At 50.5% G+C, this 21,276-nt stretch overlaps 1 protein-coding gene across 2 annotated transcripts; it reads left to right on the forward strand.

Annotated features, from left to right (window-relative positions):
* The first annotated feature begins 777 nt into the window (after positions 1 to 777).
* On the forward strand, positions 778 to 19,462 carry THOC5 (THO complex subunit 5). Of its 2 annotated transcripts, XM_084867513.1 has the most exons (21): positions 778 to 917; positions 2,141 to 2,272; positions 3,219 to 3,362; positions 4,230 to 4,343; positions 4,497 to 4,594; positions 6,414 to 6,560; positions 6,972 to 7,086; positions 8,448 to 8,580; positions 9,238 to 9,270; positions 10,252 to 10,329; positions 10,976 to 11,016; positions 11,257 to 11,356; positions 11,833 to 11,941; positions 13,124 to 13,225; positions 14,239 to 14,335; positions 14,901 to 15,015; positions 16,268 to 16,371; positions 16,477 to 16,564; positions 17,331 to 17,446; positions 18,095 to 18,285; positions 19,266 to 19,462. In XM_084867513.1, the coding sequence occupies exons 2-21, from the start codon at positions 2,177 to 2,179 to the stop codon at positions 19,327 to 19,329; spliced, it is 2,085 nt and encodes a 694-aa protein (XP_084723639.1). In that variant the 5' UTR covers positions 778 to 917; positions 2,141 to 2,176; the 3' UTR covers positions 19,330 to 19,462. The 2 variants fall into 2 exon arrangements, with proteins under 2 accessions (XP_084723639.1, XP_084723640.1); XM_084867514.1 differs by lacking the exon at positions 9,238 to 9,270.
* The last annotated feature ends 1,814 nt before the right edge of the window (positions 19,463 to 21,276 follow it).

The raw sequence follows: 21,276 nt of genomic DNA on the forward strand, positions 1-21,276 counted from the left end.
CGTCCTCAGGGCCGCTGCGCGCTCCGTGTCCTCTCGTGGAAAAGGCCGCCTGCGGCATCGCAGGCCCCACTTTGCAGCCCTGAGACGACGAGGACGCAGGTGGCGGTGCAAACAGCGCCATTTATTGAGCGCTCGCGTGGGAAAGACACGCTGGGCTGGGTCCAAGTCGTGGCTGCTCACCCTGAAGCCTTCCGGGTCTTCCCTTTGGGGCTCTCGGCTTTGTGGGTTTGGCCAAAATCAGGTTACTTGTAGGACTGTTTGGTAAAGGTTCTTAATGGAGTCTCTTAAAAAGCACGTTGTATTGATTTTTAGAGAGAGAGAGAGACATCGACGTGAGAAGGAAACATGGATGGATTGCCTCCCATAGGCACCCCGACATGGGGCCGAGGGTGAATCCAACCAAACCGCAACCTGGATATGCGTCCTGACCGGGAATCGAACCCGTAACCCTTGGGTGCACGGGAGGACGCTCCACCCAACTGAGCCACCCGGCCAGGGCTTCACCGAGCCAATTTTAAAATCTAAATTGACTTGAAAAGTTGTCGTCTATGTCATAAATGTAAAACTCCGTTCACTTGTCACATGCAGAAGGCTATGCTAAAGAAAATAATATGTTTAAAGGGAAGGCAGGTCCTTGTCCATGATTCCGGCCAGATCTCCTTGTCTCAGGCTCTGAGATCGAGTCCCTTTGTTCCCCAAGGAGCGTCGGGGTTCGTCGATGTTACAGGAGGGAAATAAGACGCTCCTGGAAGCAACCAGCCGTCTCTAACCGGAATGGGAGAGAGAGGCGCTTCCTCCTCGGGTGTCCACCATCCTTGAAGGTCACGCATGTACCACCCGAGGCCCCGCTCCCCGTCGTCTGCATCGCCTCCCCCCGAGGAGGGCATCCCGTGTTCACGGCCACAGCCACCCCTGAGGTAGGGACCTTTTTCTCGTTGGGTCTGTGAGGGGGGACACAGGCCCAGAGAAAAGGGCGGTGACTTGTCCCGGGACTCAGACTCCAGCTCAGGGCTTCCCTGACTCCATGGATGATGGTTGGTGACTGATTTGTTGGGCTACGGGAGGGGGTGCTGCCCACCTCAGGGGGCTGTGGTGACAGGAGAGAGAGCTGAGGGAGGCTGCTGTGTGATCTGGGAGCTCGATGAAATGTATTAATAGGCTCTGCTCTTTTTTAAAATATATTTTTATTGATTTCAGAGAGGAAGGGAGAGAGAGAGAAACATCAATGATGAGAGGGAATCATCGATCGGCTGCCTCCTGCACCACCTCCCTCCCCCTACACTGGGGATCCAGCCTGCAACCTGGGCATGTGCCCTGACCGGGAACGGAACCCGGGACCCTTCAGTCCGCAGGCTGACACTCTACCCATTGAGCCATACTGGCCGGGGCTAGGCTCTGCTCTCTTAAATGTTAGCATCCCCAGATGAGATGGTGCAAGTGGAGGAGGCACAATAATGTGGTTAAGGGCACTGATGGGACATCCTAGCTGTGTCAGCTGGGGCAGGTCATTCCCCGATGTCTCCTCCTCCGAGTTCTCATCTATAAAATGGTGCTTGTTCTTATCCGGAAGGTGTGTATAAAGAGCAAATGAGAACATTACCCATAAAGCACTTTAGATCAAGGACCCGCTCCCAGTGATGGGGCGGCAGTACCAGGGAGGTGCCATCGGCCGGGCTGTGGGGTGCGGTCAGTGATGTGGTGGTGGTGCCCTTAGAGGAGGCGGAGGGGAGGAAGATGAGCTCATTTTGGACAGGCTGAGGGGTGACCCCTCACCCCCCTTTTACAGAGGATTTAATTGCAGCTTTGGAGGGTTGTCTTTTTTTCTTTTAAATCCTCACCGGGAATATGCTTAGAGAGAGGAAGGGAGAGAGAGGGAAAGAGGGAGAGAAACATTCATCCGTTGCCTCCCATACACACACTGACAAGGGACCGAGCCCACAACCTACATATGTGCGTTGACCAGGAATCGAACCCACAGCCTTTTGGTGTTCGGGATGACGCTCCACCAACAGAACTACCCCACCTGGGCTTAAGGGCCACTTTTCTCTTGAGTTACCGAGGGTGTCAATGACCACAGCTGCTCGTTAGACTTAAGTTTTCTGACCACAGGGAAATCTCAAACGCTCTCTCCTCTTCACAGGTCTCCACCGCTTCTTCCTGACCTCACCACACGACCATGTCATCAGAGTCGAGCAAGAAACGGAAGCCCAAAGTGATCCGAAGCGATGGGGCTCCAGCGGAAGGGAAGCGGAACCGTTCTGACCCCGAGCAGGTCAGACTCGCCAGGCTGCCGGGCTGCTGAGAAGTTGCAGCTTGTTGCCGGGCACTGGCTGTGGGTTTGCAGCTGCGGGTCACAGGGACAACCTTCGGGTAGCCTCTGTTTAATAAGGGGCCCAGAATGCACTTGGCTCTACAAAGCCGGAGCATCCCCGTCAGTTGGAGCTGCAGCATCCCAAGAACCAAGGAGCCTTTTTTGTTTGTTTGTTTTCTAATTCTTTATTTTTGAAAATATTACTTGTGTTTCCTTTTTCTCTCATTGATCCCTCCCCGGCCGCTCCCACCCCCCAGCACATGCCCTCGCCCCCCTACTTGTGTGACCACTGGCTGTGCTTATATACATGCATGCAAGTCCTTTGGTTGATCTCTTACCGTCACCCCACGTTTTTCATTTTGTTTTCGGTACTCCGCACTGTGTTCTGGATCTGTCACTAAGCATGCATTACTTTATAATCAGAAGAGAGGAATTATTTTCCATTTTAGTTTTTTGTTTTTTATTTTTTAATATATTGATTTTTTTAACAGAGAGGAAGGGAGAGGGATAGAGAGCTAGAAATATCAATGAGAGAGGAACATTGACCAGCTGCCTCCTGCACACCCCCTACCAGGGATGTGCCCGCAACCAATGTACATGCCCTTGACCGGAATCGAACCTGGGACCTTTTAGTCCACAGACCGACGCTCTATCCACTGAGCCAAACCGGTTTCAGCTATTTTCCATTTTGAAAAGAAGAAAAACAGTAAGATGTACACAGAAAATAATTTAAAAAAACACACTAAATAAATAAATAAATATTTAAAAAAATAAATATTTGATTTGAGGACCAGATCCTTTAGAGACCGGCTTTGGGGTTCCATTGTTATTGATCTCAGCCCGTGTCTCTGGTCCCGACGGGGAGACTTTTGCTCCCTGCTCAAGGCCGGTATCCGTGCCTCCACAGGAAGGCAAGTACTACAGTGAGGAGGCTGAGGTGGACCTGCGGGACCCCGGGAGAGACTACGAGCTGTACAAGTACACCTGCCAGGAGCTACAGAGGCTCATGGCCGAGATCCAGGACCTGAAGAGCAGGGGAGGCAAGGATGCGGTAAGGAGCGGAAGAGGCAGATAGGAACCTGGTGGGTCGGCAGGATGCACCTGTGTCGCCCTTACCAGCGAGAGCCCATCCTGACCTTGGCCTCCTGTCCTAGCCTGAATGGGTCGTTGGGGCCTGGGCGCTCTAGGGACCTGCCTGTTAATTCATTGGAACTTCCCATCGTCACCCGCTCACAAATGATGGTAATGAAAGGACAGGATAATGAATTTTTTCCATAACTATAACTTGATAATTTATCCAAGTAATGTGTGTTAAGTGCTAAGAATTGCTCCGTGTTGAGAAATGACATGTAAATACCCTTCCTGTTATAAGGGTGGATATGTACAAGGAAATCGGAGAGACCAAAAATAAAATTTTTAGTACTAAATGAATAAACCAGGCTTTTGGGCAGAGAAGCTAAACAGTGTGACCACAAACGAGATGGATAAGTTCAAAACAAAACAACCCATATTTTGCCAGGAATCTCATGTGCTTACACTGGGCAATATTGTTAAAGTTATTATATCTGACCTCTTAAAGAGAGTCAAATTCTACAGCTATAATTCTGCTATGTTCATTTAAATTATTCTGTCACGCTATTTATAGAGATAAAATTGTATGGCAAGTTTGGATCTCTTGTGTGCGATGTGGAAGGCCAGATGTTTTCATGCATTGGCTGCACTTGCTCCATATTCCGTTCCTGTTAACTTTGGTCCAAGCAGAAATGGCATTTTCCCTGAAAACCTTAAGCCCTTCCCTTGTGCAGTCAGTTCTTTCCTTTCTCTCTGACTCTTCTCATGGTTCTGCCTTATTTTGGAGCTGAAGGAAGCGAGCCAGTGCCCATTCTTGCGGTGTTTACCAGTTTGTCTTTGCCCGCAGGCAGTTGAGATTGAAGACCGCAGGATCCTGAGCTGTGTTCATTTCATGACTCTGAAGAAGCTTAACCGATTAGCCCACATCAGGCTGAAGAAAGGACGAGATCAGACCCATGAGGTAGGAGTTGAGAAGTTGAACCCTCCTTTTCCTCCCTCCTTCCCATCCCCTTCTCAATGCCCTGTACCCCTTTTTCTGAGTTTGCTGCCTCTATGCTCTGCCCCGCCCCACCCCGACTTACCCCACTCACCTCTGACCTTGACCTCCTTTCAGGCCAAGCAGAAAGTCGACGCCTATCACCTGCAGCTCCAGAACCTGCTGTATGAGGTGATGCACCTGCAGAAGGAGATCACCAAATGTCTGGAGTTCAAGTGAGTTTTGGAGAACAGGGCTTCGGCAAGATGGTCTGTGGTAACTGCGTTTTCCTGCACAGCTATGTGTGAGCTAGTCTCTTTAAAGAGAAATCAGATGACCGATTTGGCTCAGTGGATAGAGTGTCGGCCTGCAGACTGAAAGGTCCCGGGTTCGATTCCGGTCAGGGGCATGTACCTTGGTTGCGGGCACATCCCCAGTAGGGGGTGTGCAAGAGGCAGCTGATCGATGATTCTCTCTCTTCGATGTTTCTAACTCTCTATCCCTCTCTCTTCCTCTCTGTGAAAAATCAATAAAATATATTAAAAAAAAAAAAAAAAGAAAGAAAAAGAAAAAAGAAATCAGATGATTGTGGAGACCGTAGGACCTGGGAGAAAGGTGAACAGATGACTTTGAGTGGGAAGATTGGAGGCAGTTGCTTCAGCTGCACAAAAAAACTCCAGAGCCTGCCTGACCGTTTTGAGCAGGGGTCCTCAAACTTTTTAAAGTGGGGGCCAGATCACGGTCCCTCAGAGAGCTGGAAGGCCGGACTATATGAACTACTAATTCCTACTGTAACACCTTGGCTGCGCTCACTGCCCAAAAAACCTGGCGGGCAGGATCAGACTCCCCTGGGGGCTGCATGTGGCCCGCGGGCCGTAGTTTGAAGACCCCTGGTTTTGAGTTTTGAGCTCTGCACCTGGTCAGAGCAGTCGTCTCTCCCTAGTCGGGGCCTTTGCATCCATTAGCGGTTTGATTTCTGAGCAGCTCACCTCCAGGCTTTTCTTTTTAACCTTTTGGCCCGGTTTTTGCCATTAAAGGTCCAGCAGTTCATTTTTGCAGATTAATTGGAACCGGAATTTCTTGCTGTTTAGCTGCCTTCGTGTGAACAAACGAGAGTTTGGCAGTGTTCTTTTTAAAATTTAATAACCCCTCTTGGCAAACCCACCATGAGAGATGAGAAGGGAGGAAGGAGGAGAAGAGAAGGGTGCATGTTCTTGCTTGGTCAAACCCATCTTTACCAACCGAAGGTGTTCTTTGTGATAAACTTGGGGTGAGTGGGCACATTAGACATTGGGTCTAGTGTAATTTTATTAATGATGATTTTTTTTTTAAATATCTTTAATCATAGCCAATAATGATTACAACTCAAGTAAATCCATTCTTTTTTAAAAAAAATATATATTTTATTGATTTTTTACAGAGAGGAAGAGAGAGGGATAGAGAGTTAGAAACATCGATGAGAGAGAATCATCGATCAGCTGCCTCTTGCACACCCCGTACTGGGGATGTGCCCGCAACCAAGGTACATGCCCTTGACCGGAATCGAACCTGGGACCTTTCAGTCCACAGGCTGACGCTCTATCCACTGAGCCAAACCAGTTTCGGCTGATGATAATTTTTGGAAGGCAGCTATGCTCACCACTATACCACCAACGCTGATGATAATTTTTGAGGACTCTATCTGCTCCACAAATTCATGACAGTAATACTTAAATACTAATGTCAGGTCTGTATCTGAGTTAATAGCATCGTACCATTGCCACTTTCCCGATTTTGACTTTGTACAGTTTAAAAAGGTATTTTTATTGGAGGAACCCAGGGGAAGGGTACGTGGAGGAAATAAACTTGCACCAGGTGTAAGAATGCATGCAATGGCTCAGATGACAACTGACAGACCCAAAATGCAGCGGAGAGCCAGTGGCCCTGGAGTGAGGCGTGGCCCTGCGTAGCTGGAGACCTGGGCTAAGTGGGTGTACACGGGGAGGAACGGGGGGCCTGCTGAAGCCGCAGTTTGGGTTCCTAGAACAGCAGCTTGACATCTGTTTCTGTCTGCAGGTCAAAGCATGAAGAGATCGATCTGGTCAGTGTGGAGGAGTTTTACGAAGAGGCCCCTCCAGACATCAGCAAGGCTGAAATCACCATGGGGGACCCTCACCAGCAAACCCTTGCACGCCTGGATTGGGAGCTGGAGCAGCGGAAAAGGTGGCTTTCCTCTCCCCTGACCTTGTTAACCTGGGCAGACACGGCCCTTTCACCACGGGGATAGTACTTTGTTATGATTCACAATCAGACAGCAAAGCTCTGTGCAACCAGCAGAATAGTCTCTAAGATAAGGTGACCGGACGTCCTGCTTTTGGCGGGACAGTCCCGATTTTTAACCATTTGTCCCTCGTCCCGGGACTTTTTTAAAACACCGCGGGACAAATTGTTAAGAATCGGGACGTTTGGTCACCATATTATAAAGAGTTCTTCAAAGTGCCAGGCGTATAGTACGTGCTAGGTGAACATCAGTTCATCCCCGCTGCTTTTATCAGATGGATTCTGACAGTGAGCAGGGATGTCAGGATATCTCTGGAGAACATCTAGGGACAGGGCTCTGTCCCTTCCCACCAGGTTGGCGGAGAAGTACCGAGAGTCCCTCTCCAACAAGGAGAAGATTCTGAAGGAGATTGAAGTGAAGAAGGAATACCTGAGCAGCCTCCAGCCTCGCCTGAACAGCATCATGCAGGTAAGGGCTTTCCCCAAACCCTCACCCCACCCGTCTCTGCCTCCCTCCCCTGAAGACCCAGTGAGACCCCGCCGACCGCGCCATCAGCAGCCACGTCTCCCTCTGGGTTTGGCCGGGTGTGTCACCCTCCCCTGAGTTAGAGAACAGTTCCAGGATGGTCCTGGGTAGAAGAAAAGCTAGCCAGGTGGATTCAGGGATATATACACAATTTTACTGGGGTGCTTTCTTTTTGTGTGTTTATCCTCACCTGAGGATATCTTTTCCATGGGTTTTTAGAGCGAGTGGGGGGGAAGAGGAGAGAGAGGGAGAGAAGCATCAATGTGAAAGAGATACATCGATTGGTTGCCTCCCATATGCTTTCCGACTGGGGCCAGGGATCTAACCCAGCTACGTGCCCTGACCTGGAATCAAACCCAGGACCCTTGGTATATAGACCAACACTCCAACCACTGAGCAACACTAGCCAACGTTATCCCAAAGCCTTATCCCAGTAAAACACCTTTTTTTTTTAAAAAAGATTTTTAATTGATTTTTACATAGAGAGGAAGAGGGAGAGAGAGAAAAACATCAATGTGAGAGAAACATTGATCAGCTGCCTCCTGCACCCCCTGAAAGAAATTAAACTGGCCACCTTTGATGCCCAACCAACTGAGCCACACCGAACAGGCCCACTTTTGCAAACTCTTTAGTTTACCCCCTGCATGGTCTTCACCAGCTCCCGAAGTCTATAGGTGCCTACGTGTGCCTACGTGTGCTTTTGTGGATATGTGTTAGATCCCCCCAATTACACCTCAGGGGAAGATCTTTTGTAGATCTACATACTGTGAAAAGAACGTGACTCATATTTGAAAGCCAATAGATACCCTAGAATGGGAAGTCCCCACTTTACCTGTAAATTGTACTGTCTGTCTATATAGGTGACCTGATTCTGTTTGCTTTGTGAAGCAGATTTGGTCTAAGCCCTTATAGTTTTATGAAGCAGGATAAATGGGTGATAGGAAGGAACTTGGCAAAAGGACCCTAGAGAAATTATAAATTCCCTTTTCTGGGGTTTGGCAAGTCTGCATTTCCTCCCTTCCACACTAGGCATAGAATTAGGATTGTTAACAGAAATATGCCCAGTTACACCTTATAATGGGATAACGGGGCAGAGCAAAAATGGAAACTAAGCGTGTGGGCGGTACTTAGTTTTTCCTGTTAAAAAATACGCCTCGCACATATTTAGGTTTGTAGAGTGACTGTACTGGCTTAGGGAAATTCTCATATATTTAGGTTTGTAGAGTGATTGTACTGGCTTAGGGAAATTCCTTCGGCACCGGCAGAAAGTTCTAATTGCTCCTCCTCCTCATCCTCGCTCGCAGGCTTCCCTCCCGGTGCAGGAGTACCTGTTCATGCCTTTTGACCAGGCTCACAAGCAGTACGAGACGGCCAGACACCTGCCGCCTCCCCTCTACGTGCTGTTTGTCCAGGCCACTGCGTACGGGCAGGCCTGCGGTGAGTACGGGGCCTGGTGCGGAGAGGGGCCGTGGGAGCAGCAGCTGTGGCTGATGGGGTCATTCGGAAGCACTGCCGGCTGAGGACAGCTCAGACCCTGCTCGGACACCCTCAGGTGACCAGTGCCGCCTCCCCTGTGCGCCACCCAGCATGGCTGCTCGGACTGGCTGGCCTGAGGCTAGACTAAACTGATGGGCATTTCACAATGGATGGCTTTGAACCTTCCATGAGCCTGGCTGGCTGCCTGCTGGGTGCAGTGCCAGGCAGCCCAAAGCACGCTTGGCAGGCGGATCGGCACCTCTTGCTCAGCTTCAGAGACTGAACACAGGTCCCGCCGGCTCTCCTGGGCTTTTCCACGCCCCAGACAGGCTGCATGTCATTAGTGAATCGCCTCATAAGGGGCTGTGTCCTCATAAGCTACAAGGCAGCCTTTACCCCTCCAGGGTTTTGGGGCGTTTTGGAGACCCTGCCTCTTGCTCTCCTGCCGCTTTCACCAGCACCTAAAGCTTTCTTCCCACCCCACCAGGGCATGCCTCCTCCCGGCTGTAGGCACCACCACATCACTGTCTCTCTTCTTCTGTCTTCTGGGTCCTTCTGGTCCTCCCCCTCCCCGTTGTCCTCCCTCCCTGTTTTCTATCCTCCTGTTTCCATCATCAGCTCATATGAAATCCTCCCAGCCCCCTAGGCAGGGTGAGTAATTTCCTTTTCCGTTTAAACCCCGACCTGTTTCCATTCTCATTTCACTGTCCATTTTCAGGACTAAATTACTCAAAAGTTTGCCAGTGGTCGATGGGGGCTACCAGCTTATGCGGGGTAAGGTGTGAGGGGTCATTCAGGGTTGTCAGAGAGAGTAGTGGTCGGCTGCGTGGGAATATTATCCCCGTGGCTTGCCCCTCGGAGGAGGTTTGCCATCCCTCCTCAGTACGATTGGACAGATCGTTGCAGGCTTCTGTGGCTGTCTGTAATCGGTGTACTCTTTTGAATGGAGCAGGAGGGGAGCTGGTCTGTCTGATCTCTCAGCTCTAGACCCACGGGGCTGTACAAAGACAGGCCCAGGTGTCACTCAGGAAGATGTTGGGTTTGGTGCATGGTTCTTGAGATGCCAAGCTCAAGTTGAATAGATCTGGTCTTGAATAGAACTGAGGTTGATTGAGGTCTAGGACTGGATTGCAGGGTCCACGTTTCTGCCCACTGTCCTCCTGCCTCCCAGTGAAATGCCCCAGTGCCAGCGGGTGCTTGGTGTGATGGGGAACAGAGAATGAGCACTTGGTTGGGTGAAAGCCATTATTTCTGGGATGTGACAGTGACAAGTTCCTGCACGAGAACCTTCAAGGCATTTGGCAGGAGAGTACCGAGCAGCCTTAGGCCCGAGGCTGGGATTTCTGCGCCTTGATCTGAGCCTGAAACCGGAGGTGCTCACCACCAGACCCAGGTCATACTTGTCCAGGAATCTACACTTTGGGTTCTTTGTTCTCGGTAAATGACGCAAAAAAAATGCTTTGAGTGTCCTACCTGCTTCTCTTCATCTGGAGAAAGGGCTTTTGTCCTCCCACACCAGTCAGTAAGGGGCTGTGACAAAGGCAGAAGAGATGCAGTCCCAGAGCTGGCCTGCCTGTGTAGCTGAGCACCTGCCCTCAGCGGCTGTCACACAAAGCTTCTTCTCGCTCCCAGATAAGACGTTGTCCGTGGCGATCGAAGGCAGCGTGGAGGAGGCCAAGGCCCTGTTTAAACCGCACGAGGAATCGCAAGGTAATGTGCTGGCCAGGATCCTCCCCCAGGTCTTCTGTAGCGGCTCCGGGGACACCGAGTCACCACCTGGGGGCAGTGCTGGTCCTCTGGCAGTCAGCTGTACTGGGTTTGTTTAAGAAGGTGCTTGACTTTATGTTCATGGGGAGACAGGGAAAGCCCTGCCTGTGGATTTCAGCCCTGCACTCACCAGCTCACTGGTTCCGGGAAGCTCTTTAACCTTCCTCAGCTCAGTTTAGTCACCTGTCCAAACAGGATAGTGATACCTCATGTGGAATTGTGTGAATGAAACAAGGTTATGCATGCAAAAGCCCTTAGCATCATCCTTGGCACATGGCAACCACTCAGATTATGTGAGCTGCTGTTATTGTTACTTTATTACTATTATTGCTACTACCACCACTACATAGGAGAACATTAAAAAACATGTAAAAAACTCTAAAATATGGTTGATGTGATTACAGGTCAATTCTGTTTCTTTGTTTTCTTGTGTCATCATGTTTTCTATACTGAATATGAAGCAGCAATTTATCTTAAAAAAAATTTTATAAACGACAGAGAATCTGGGCCCCTTTCCGCCCTGGATTGAGGCGCGTTAGGGAGCATGGGGAGCCCCCTCCACTCTGCACACTTCTCTCTGTGTCTGCAGATGACGAGAGCGACTCGGATGCTGAGGAGGAGCAGACCACGGTGAGAGCCGATTCCTCTTGTGGGCGTGCCAGCAGCTGCCCTGGGGCCTGCTAGTTGGCAGGTGCCATCCTTCCCAGAAGCAGGAGAAAGGTCTGGAGGAAAGGGCTGCTGGGAGCCTGGCCGCCGCACAGCTGAAGCATCAGGTCCCGGGCAGCAGTGCTGAGGCCTGGCCGGCGGCGAGAGGAAGGGAGAGGTTTTGTCCGACCAGTGCTCATCACGTCCACTCTCCCCTCTGCCCAGAAACGCCGGCGACCCACACTGGGCGTTCAGCTGGATGACAAACGCAAGGAGATGCTGAAGAGGCACCCGCTGTCCGTCATGCTGGACCTCAAGTGCAAAGGTCTGGCTCCCCTTGTTCTGGGGGTCCCATAGCACGTGGGAGCTCAGCCAGCTGTAGGTGCACAGGCCCAGCAAGCAGGGGGCCTCTGTGCCCAAGAACAGATTCTAATTTCATATTTCTCTGATGATCTTCGTTGTCAGGGGTGCATGGTATCATTGTGTCTTATTCCTGGTGATGTAAACCCGGATCCACTTGGCGACCACTGGGTCACTCCCTTTTCATACTGTATTGTCAGAAGCAGGGCCTATAAGTCCAACCCACACTCCAGGGGAGGGAAATGGAGATCCAGCTTTTGGGGGGAGAAGTAACAAAGAATTTGTAGACGCTCTGCTTTTCCCGCCTCAACATTAAGTTGCCATTGAGTTGTTGTTTTATAGTAAAATATCTTAAAGCCTCACTGACATCCCTTCCTGTAAAACTAATGACTCTGCTCTCCCGTCTCACTCATGCATTCCTCTCCCTCCCTCCCCGTCCAGATGACAGTGTGCTTCACCTGACTTTCTACTATCTCATGAACCTCAACATCATGACGGTCAAGGCCAGAGTGACCACTGCCACGGAGCTCATCACCCCCATCAGCGCAGGGTACGAGCAGGCGTGGCGGAGGCGGGCTAGGGAGGGGGCTGTGTCGAGAGCCGGGGTGCTGGGCTGCTCGCAGTTTCTCTCTCCTCTGGCTCTGAGAGGTTCGTGCCTACTTTGAATTCTGTCGTCATGTCCCCTTGGCCTTGAAGTCCTGGCGCATCACTGGTGTTCAGAAAGCACTCACCGCGTTGACTTAGGGATGTCCTCCCACACAGCAGATGACAGAAGTGACCGCGGCAGATTGCACAGCGAGTGGGTGGGGCAGAGTAACAGCTTTTACAGTTAGTGTTGAAAGAGCATGAAAATGAAAATGAGATTTGGCACATTATCAGGTGGACGGATTTTCTTTTCCTATAGCAAGGTGCTGGGATTTTCACTTTACAGCTCAGCTCAATCCCAGATTGTTCTTACCTGGGCAGTGGGAGGAGGACTGTGGAGGGTCCTGCGGGGTTTTTGAAGAAGATGAGCCTTCAGGTTTTGTCTAGCTCATCCCCTTACTGTACAGATGGATAAACTGAGGTCCAGGACGCGTGTGCTCGTGCAAGTCCTGGGTCTAGGGCTCCAGACTCCCAGTCCAGAGTTTTTGGCTCAAGTACAGGGTTAGTTTTTTTTTAAATTATATCATTGATTTTTTTACAGAGAGGAAGGGAGAGGGATAGAGAGTTAGAAACATCGATCAGCTGCCTCCTGCACACTCCCTACTGGGTATGTGCCCGCAAACATGCCCTTGACTGGAATCGAACCTGGAATCCTTTAGTCCGCAGGCCAACGCTCTATCCATTGAACCAAACTGGCTAGGACTAAGTTAGTTGTTTTTGTTTGTTTTTTACAGTTTGGGTTTGACTCAGGATCTCTATATGGTCCATATGTGTAATTGGTTAAAGCTTCTCTCAGGCACCTTTTCATCTGAATGTCTCTGCCATCTTTTGTTGAGATGTTTTCTCAGTAGTTTTCCTCCAGAATTAGATTTTGGTGATTGCATCACTACAGTACAGTTTTATGGGTTACTCCTTCCCCATGTAATTTATAAACTCAGGTGTATAAAGCGTCTGACTCACAGGAAACATTCATTAAATGGTGGCATTGCTCATCAATGGGAAGTGGCATTACCACCCCCAAATGTCCAAGTCTGCCTCAAGACAAGGTGTTGGACCGCATTCTCACTGCAGTCTTTTCCCCTTCCAGCGACTTGCTGTCTCCTGACTCAGTGCTGAGCTGTTTGTATCCTGGGGATCATGGAAAGAAAACTCCGAATCCAGCCAATCAGTACCAGTTTGATAAAGTTGGGTGAGTCAGCAGTATTTCCTCCTCTCTCAGCCTCTCTGCTTCTGAGTTGTGACTCAAGTTAATGCAGGAGACCTGGTAGGGCCAGCAGCCTCTCGGGGTAGGGAGACGTGGGGCAGGAGAGAATGCTCACTGAGAGAAGGGAACACATGATCTTTTCTGCTTATGTGGCAATTGGAGGTCATGGATGGGTGGGTGGCGAACACGATAGGACCACGTGTTATAATAAAAGTGTTGGACATTTTAATTCTCTGAAGATTAAGAACATTTTAAAATCCTATATAACAAAAATCTAATATGCTAAGTCTCCTATCATCTGGGCGTCTATTCAACCAGTCAAAGCATAATATGCTAATGATATGCTAAGGCTGTTCAACCACTCGCTATGATCACCAGGAGGCAGACAGTTGACTGGTTGACAATCACTATGATGTGCACTAACCACCAAGAGGCAGATGCTCCAACTGATAGGTTAGCTTACTGCTGGGGTCCGGCAGATCGGGATTGAACAAGATGGGCCCGACACGCCCTGGAGCCCTCCTGTGGTCCCTCTCTGGCTGGCCAACCTCCCGTATCCCTACCTGGCCCCAATTGTGCACTAGTGGGGTCCCTCGGCCTGGCCTGCACTCTCTTGCAATCTGGGACCCCTCGGGATGTCAGAGAGCCAGTTCCGGCCCGTTCCTGCAGGCCAGGCTGAGGGATCCCACTGGTGCACAAATTCATGCACCAGGCCTCTATTACTTTATAAATTGGTGAACTAGTAAGTAGAATCATCATGTGCACTGACTTTATTGAGATTTGCTTATTAGTTGAGGATTGTCAGGAGAAAAGAGAAAAGTGAACATGGGAGAGATGAAATTTACTATAGGGAACCGCTGACGTCAAGAGGCTGGTAGCCTGGCTGTAGGCATGGCTGAGCCTGCAGGACCCGCCTGTTTGGGGTGATTGGGAGGAAAACTATATCCTGGGACCACTGCAGAAAGGACTTACCAGATCGTTTTTGTTCTTTTATGCAGCATCCTGACTTTGAGAGACTACGTACTTGATTTAGGACACCCCTACTTGTGGGTCCAGAAGCTGGGTGGCCTCCACTTCCCTAAAGAGCAGCCCCAGGTGTGTACACTGATCCCGTCTCCTTAGCTGGAGAGCTCTACCCCCATCTACCCCTACAGACTCCAGAAAGGCTTCGCTGGCTTTTGGGGGCTTCACACTTCCCTTAAGGTTACGATCTGTCCTCCCTCCACTCAGGACACTAAAATGTCCAAGGCCTCCAAGTGTTTGGGCACCTTTGCCTTCTCCCTGAGTCTAGAACCCTCTAGCTCAAAGTCACTCGGGTCCTTGCTCTGGGTGCGGCACAACTGGAGGCTCTGCTGCCCCTTGGTCTTGTGTACAAAGAGGCCAAACATGAAGTGTGAGCAGAACCCAGGGCATCTGGCACCTTAGCGGAAGCTTTCCTTTTCTCAGGCGCTGGCCACAGCCTCCTGAGAACCCAGCAGCTTGTGTCGCTCCTGCTGGGCCTCGGCATCTGGCCTGTCACAGCAGGTAAACCCTGCCTCTCCCGTGAGGTGCCACCTCGGCATGGGTGAGCTCGGCCGCCACAGGCAGGCAGGGCCTGGAGAGAGGCGGTGCCTAGGGGAAGGGAGGAGCGCTCAGGTGTGCCTCTTGCTGTCGTCCACAGCATACGGTGATTGCTGATCACTCGCTGAGCTCCAGCCACATGGAGACCACCATGAAACTGCTGAAGACCAGAGTGCAGTCCCGCCTGGCCCTCCACAAACAGTTCGCCTCCCTGGGTAAGCTGGTGTTGGCGCTGTGGCTTGAGAGCCATTCACTCAACACAGGGACAAAAACAGCCCAGCTCTTCATTCCGATGTCTGGAATCCTGACAGCCAACTAAAGAGGCTGGATTCCGGGCTCTTGCTGAGCTGTGGCAGGGCCACTAGAGAGAGCTGCAGGCCATCCCAGGGTCATCAGGGCTGTTTCGGCTCGCAGAGGCCCAGAGCCTTCTGGGGGCACAAGTTGGTTAGAGGAAGCTCACTCTATGTTAGCGGATGTCTGACTGGTGTGCATTGTACACACATTTAGTGGGAGTCCGGCTCATGGTTCATGGAGCCCACCTTCAGCTTCTTTTTTTCTATCCAAACCGGTTTCGGCCACCTTCAGCTTCTTTGAATACAACTGTATAGGGATCCACTCCTCATCCCTCTCTGAGGCCCACTGAGCTAACACCCTCCAGGGTAAGGCTAAGCCCCTCTTTTTCATAAGCTCCCAGGTGATTCTGCTGAGCCATTAACCATGGTGGTGGCCATACGGGACTTCTTTTCATTCATTCATTCATTCATTTATTCAGGAAATACTTGTAAGGGCTTACTACGTACAAGGCACTTGCAGGATTGTGAGGGTTAAGGTCTTTCTGGTACAAGAGGGCTGTCAGGAAGGACACTGGGTTTCAGGACCATCGGGAGAGCCTACTTCTCTGGTCTCCAGGACAGCATTGCTTGTCCGCCGGGCCTCTGTCCCCATCAGCATCGCTGCATTTGTTTGTGTCAAGGTTGGATGATTGTCGTCCTGGGCAGCGTTTACTGTGTTGGCACATTTGCTTATTGGAATGCCAGCAGGAGTTCACGCTGGAACAGTTCTCCGGCCTTTCTCCCCTAGAGGAGCTGACACAGAACACAGTCTTTCCCTCCGTCAAGGTCAGCTACGGAAACAGCCCTCTCGGCGACTCGATCTAATTAACCATCCCTGCTGCAGCGGCACTGGCATTGGTTTGGCTGCTGGGGGCTCTTGTGCTGTCATTTGCATTAAGGATAAAGCACCGTGAATGCTGGTGCTGGGTCTGGCCGCCAGCACGTAGCCCTGGGGGAAGTCACGTTGGGGTGCCTGCATTCCTGGCACATGTTGACCTGGGCACCTACCGAGTGCCAGGTGAACTAGACGTCTGGCAGGGCCATCTGAGCCCTCCAGAGGATGCCGGGCACCTGGTTTACCTAGCTGTGGCACCTGGTTTCTACCTGTGATACCACCTGTCTTGCTCTCTTTTAGAACATGGCATTGTACCAGTTACTAGCGACTGCCACTACCTCTTCCCTGCCAAGGTTGTCTCTCGCCTGGTGAAGTGGGTGACGATTGCCCATGAGGATTACGTGGTAGGTAGAGGAGTGACGGGTCATCATTGCTGTCCTGGGGACCGTAGGCGGGCAGGAGGTTTTAAAGGGGCCAGCCGTTCATTCCTTGTCCGTGGTGACTTCTAGGATCTGCATTTCACCAAAGAAATCGTGGAGGCAGGACTGGCTGGGGACACCAACCTCTACTACATGGCACTCGTGGAAAGGGGCACAGGTAATGGTTTTGCTCATAACCGTGGCTCTAGGCAATGGGAGTGCTGAGAATAAGACATTTCTGGAAATTGTCCAGAGAAAGTGAAAGATCTGGAATCCTGCTGCAGGACTTAGCAAATAGTAATGAATGTGACAGCCACCGTTAGGTGAGTACTTTATCTGGTCAAGGGGATATGCCTTGTCATGAGGATTAAATGAGATAAAGTAGGGGATGTGCAGGAGGCAGCTGATCAATGATTCTCTCATTGATGTTTCTAACTCCCTAGCCCTCTCCCTTCCTCTGTAAAAATTAATAAAATATATTTTTTTAAAATGTTGGCTGTTAACAAGTGTTTACATAACAAAATATCTAAAAGTAAATGAACAGAATAAAGAGAATAACTTTGGTGTAACAGCTAATGCACAATATTGAAAAAACAGTCCGCCTTTACATGTGAAAATCTTTAACTTGCTGGCAAATAAACGTCAAAACAAACTCTGTCAAAGGAACAAATAGAAATCAGGCAAATCCAGTGTGGACTCAACTCTGGGGAGTCTACACCCCTCTGCCTCCTTAGAGGCACCAGAGTCACAGACGTCACGTTCTACAACCTGGCAGTTCCACTTGGGAGATTCCAGAACCAACACAAAAGCCAGTTTAGTGCCAGAATGTGCTCTGGAGCGCTCGGATTAATATGGGACATCGGCGCTAGCCTTAGGGGTCCGATGGGGACAGTGCGTGGCTGGCAGTCTGGGTCACAACTGATTTTTCCTCTTTCCCTTCCCAGCCAAACTCCAGGCAGCTGTGGTGCTGAACCCCGGCTACTCCTCCATCCCACCCATTTTCCAGCTCTGTCTGAACTGGAAAGGGGAGAAAACCAACAGCAACGATGACAATATTCGGGTAAGGCCCTGCTGGGGTGTCCAGAGGAGCAGAAGAGTCCTTCTGGGGAACTCAGGGCTGGGACACCGGCATCATTCCTAGGACAGAGGGGCTGCCAGGACTTAGAGGACAGGCTGCCTGCTGTGACGGAGGAAGGAACCTGGGCCCATCTCAACCAGCTACCTAGTTTGAGGTCCACAGGACTCACCCCATTTACAAATTAGGGAAAATATAAATACCTGCCCTGAAAGGTGGTTGTCTTGGGCTTCTGTGCAAATGCGAACTAACTCAGAAGCATAGGATTGCTGGAATGAGATGAGCATGAGATAATTGCAGCTGTAATTATTATTATGCCTGAAGGCTTGGTTCCGCGGTGGCCTTAAGACTGTGGAGCATGCTTTTAACCCTAACACCTTCTGACGTGGATCTCAGCGTGAGATTCCTTCTCTCCACACCTCCGTCCTCTTGGCTGTGGGTGTGCAAGGCAGGGAAAGCTACGGGTCAAAATCAGGAGACCCCCTGTTTTGAGGAGAGAGGGCGGTTTAGGGTAATCCAGTCCGGCTTGATGTGGTGTGCACTAGCTCCTGCAGAGGCCCAGCTGCTGTTCTGCGGAGCCAGCAGACCCAGGTCTGAAAGCCGTGCTGAGTTTCCCGACTTCCCACTCTGCAGGCCATGGAGGGCGAGGTCAACGTGTGCTACAAGGAGCTGTGTGGCCCCCGGCCCGGCCATCAGCTCCTGACCAACCAGCTGCAGCGCCTGTGCGTGCTGCTGGACGTCTACCTGGAGACCGAGATCCACGACGACAGCGTGGAGGGGCCCAAGGAGTTCCCCCAGGAGAAGATGTGTCTGCGGCTCTTCCGGTGAGGCCTGGCTCCGAGTGCCAGGGACTCCCGTCCCGCCTCTCGCGGGGACTGGGGGCAGAGATCAGGGCCTGGCATAGAGGGCGTGCCCGTTCCCAGGTGCACTGATCTCTGTTCACAGAGGAATTTGGAATCCTGCTGCCGAGTTTCCTGGGGAGAGCTTGCTGCCTCCTTCCTGAAACTTCCCGCAGCCGCTCTCACCAGCCTGGTCCAATTGTTCTTCACGAACACCCTCCGAAGGGGGACCGCCCCTGAGTGAGCAGCACCGAACCATGAGCCAAGAGGACTTGGCTGAATTTTCCTTTATACTCTCTGTGCCACCCAAATGAGCCTTCTCATCTGCACGCACCTCCCCCAGGCCTGCTGTGCTCTCCTAAGGCGCTCACGTCTTTGAGAACCATAGCTGTAGGCAGCGGGGCTGGCCAGCAGGAACCAGCCATGAAGGAAGACCAGCACAAGGACAGGTCTCTCCTTTGCTCCTCACCTCGAAGAGTCAGTTCAGCTCAGCCCAGAGTCTGTTTCCTACAGGCTGGAGTGGAAATATTACTGTCTAGCTCACGAAAAATTCTCTCTCATTTATGTAAAGTTTCCAGGATGCCTGCTTCCTAGCACTTCTAGATACTTCTATTTTCGCTTTGGGGTCCTCTCTGTCACTTTTGTCCCCTAGCTCATGTTGTTGGAGTCCATTCCAGCACTCCCAGGCTCATACTGCTCAAGGTCCCTTCTGTTTGTGTCTGGGAAGGGGAAGGGCTAGAATCTCTTTCTAATCAGCACAGCCCCCTGGTCCCTGTCAGTCTAGGAGGTGCCTTATCAGCCCCTCCCCTTCCCAGGCAGCCAGTCCCAGCCTGGGGACCGTGTCCCCAGTATCCTCCCCGCTGTGTCTGTCACCTCGCGTGGCCTGCTTTGTGGTACTCTCTGATAATAACCAGCTCTGACCCCATGATCAGTATGAACTGATCCCCCCTCTCCTGTTTCTCCAGGGGTCCCAGCAGGATGAAGCCGTTTAAGTATAACCATCCTCAAGGATTCTTCAGCCATCGCTGACCTGCTCGGCCTGTTGTTTGCCCTGGACCCTCGGTGCCGTGCCTCCGCTTTCTCTTCTGTTCCACATGTGGCTCCTAATGTACTCCAGAGACAGGTTTTATATTTTTAACCAATTAAAGTATCATCTGACCAAGTGGCCTTTCTCTGGTGGCTCTTTTGGGAGGAGTGGGAGGCTTTACCATCTGTAAGGGCCAGTAGGAGCCACAGCCCAGTGTGAAAGAGCATTTGTGGATAGACTTTCTGAGTGGCCAAACCCACCTAACTTGTTTCTGTTTTGGGCAGTCCTCATTATCCAGGTCAAGCATGTCAAACTCAAAGGCTAACACCATCCCAATAAACGAGGCATTTGGCCAATGGGCTGGGAGTTTGACATGCTTGATAGGTATTTATTACCCCGAGTCCGTGCTATGAGGAGGTGGCAGGGAAAATCAAATCACCATAGCAGGAAACCCAAAGCTCTTTCCCCTGCCCTCCTCTTTCCACTGGGCCTGTCGTGGCGGTGCCTCTCATGGCCACATTCTCTGAACGTCTGACATTGCAGTGCAAAGAGGAGACAGATACACCACAAAGAATAATTGTAAATCGTGCAGGATTTGGTGAAGTAGATGAGTGATTTTGGGGACGCATGCAGAGCTACCACTCAGTGAGGCACTGGCTGAGGGAGGCCAGGTGGCATCTGAGAATCTTCCTGATGAAGACAGGCTGAGTGCCTCCAGAAATAATGATTTGACTCTCAAAGGATTAAGAGAAGTCCTAGGGAGAGAGGTAACACCTTCTAAAATGTTTGCAAAATTGCCTCTTTGTAATCCTGCTAAAGTCGCACGAAATGAAGGGTGGCATCGAGTGTTCTCGGGCAGGTTCATCTGAAAAGTTATACTCCTCCAAATCAGTACCCTGTTCCTTCTTCATTCATTTTAACAAGTCAGATGTAAAGATGAAAAAATACAGAAGAATTATTACCTAGTTGCAAGTATAGCCTGACGTTTACTATAATAGCTATAAGATGAAGTAAGTTTCTTTTAGCTTTATTGAGATATAATTGACATAACAATGTCTAAGTTTAAGGCGTACAACTTGGTTTTTTGTATATTGCACATTGATCACTAGAATAAGTTTTGTGTGTGTAGGTCAGAGGAAAGACAAGGAGATCTCGTGTGTGTGTGTGTGTGTGTGTGTGTGTGTGTGTGTGTGTATGTTAAGAACTTTGTAAGATTTACTTTTAGCAACTTTGAATATATGTAAATTTTATTTATGTGATAGTTCCAATCAGATGTGTTTTTTCTCCCACAACATTCTTTGAAGTTTGGTCCCAATGCATATGTATTCACTGTAAGTAAACCTGTACTGATTATCCTTGGGTAAGTGGACCTCTGGTATAAAAGCTGTTGTGGCCCAAGATGGGCTTGAGGAAGGGTATTTTTAACGAGCTCCCAGGTGCACATTGACTAGTCTCTTGTTGGAAGTTACTGTTCTTTCTTCCCTCTTTTTTTTTTTTTTTTTTTTTTTTTTTTTTTGTGTGTGTGTGTGTGTGTGTGTGTGTGTGTATGACTACTCAAATAATGCAGAAGGACCCCTTTCTCTGGGAGCAGCTCCCCCTCTTCTGTCTTCCTCACCTTGGACAGCGGCATGAGCCTCTGGTTGCTTCTTCCTCTCCACAGAACGAGATCTTGTCTTTCCTCTGACCTACTTGCCTGGGACTCTCCCTGCCAGCATCCCCTTGGTCCGGCCACCTTCAGGCCTTGCATCTCACCGCCTGTGCTGAATAAGATTGAAACGGGGCCTAAAAATAGTTCCTTTAATGGCCTCTGCATTGCAGTCTCCACTGCGCTCTTGGCTGGAAGGCAGCCAAACTGACTCAGCACAAAAGCTGGTCTCCGGTAACCGGTGGCCGGGACAAGGTTGCAGACAGCTGGTGAAGGCTGGGAGGAGGCTTGGTTTCCTAGGTAG

Source organism: Pipistrellus hanaki (assembly GCF_964339955.1).
Source record: "Pipistrellus hanaki genome assembly, chromosome: 19".
NCBI classification, from domain to species: Eukaryota; Metazoa; Chordata; class Mammalia; order Chiroptera; family Vespertilionidae; genus Pipistrellus; species Pipistrellus hanaki.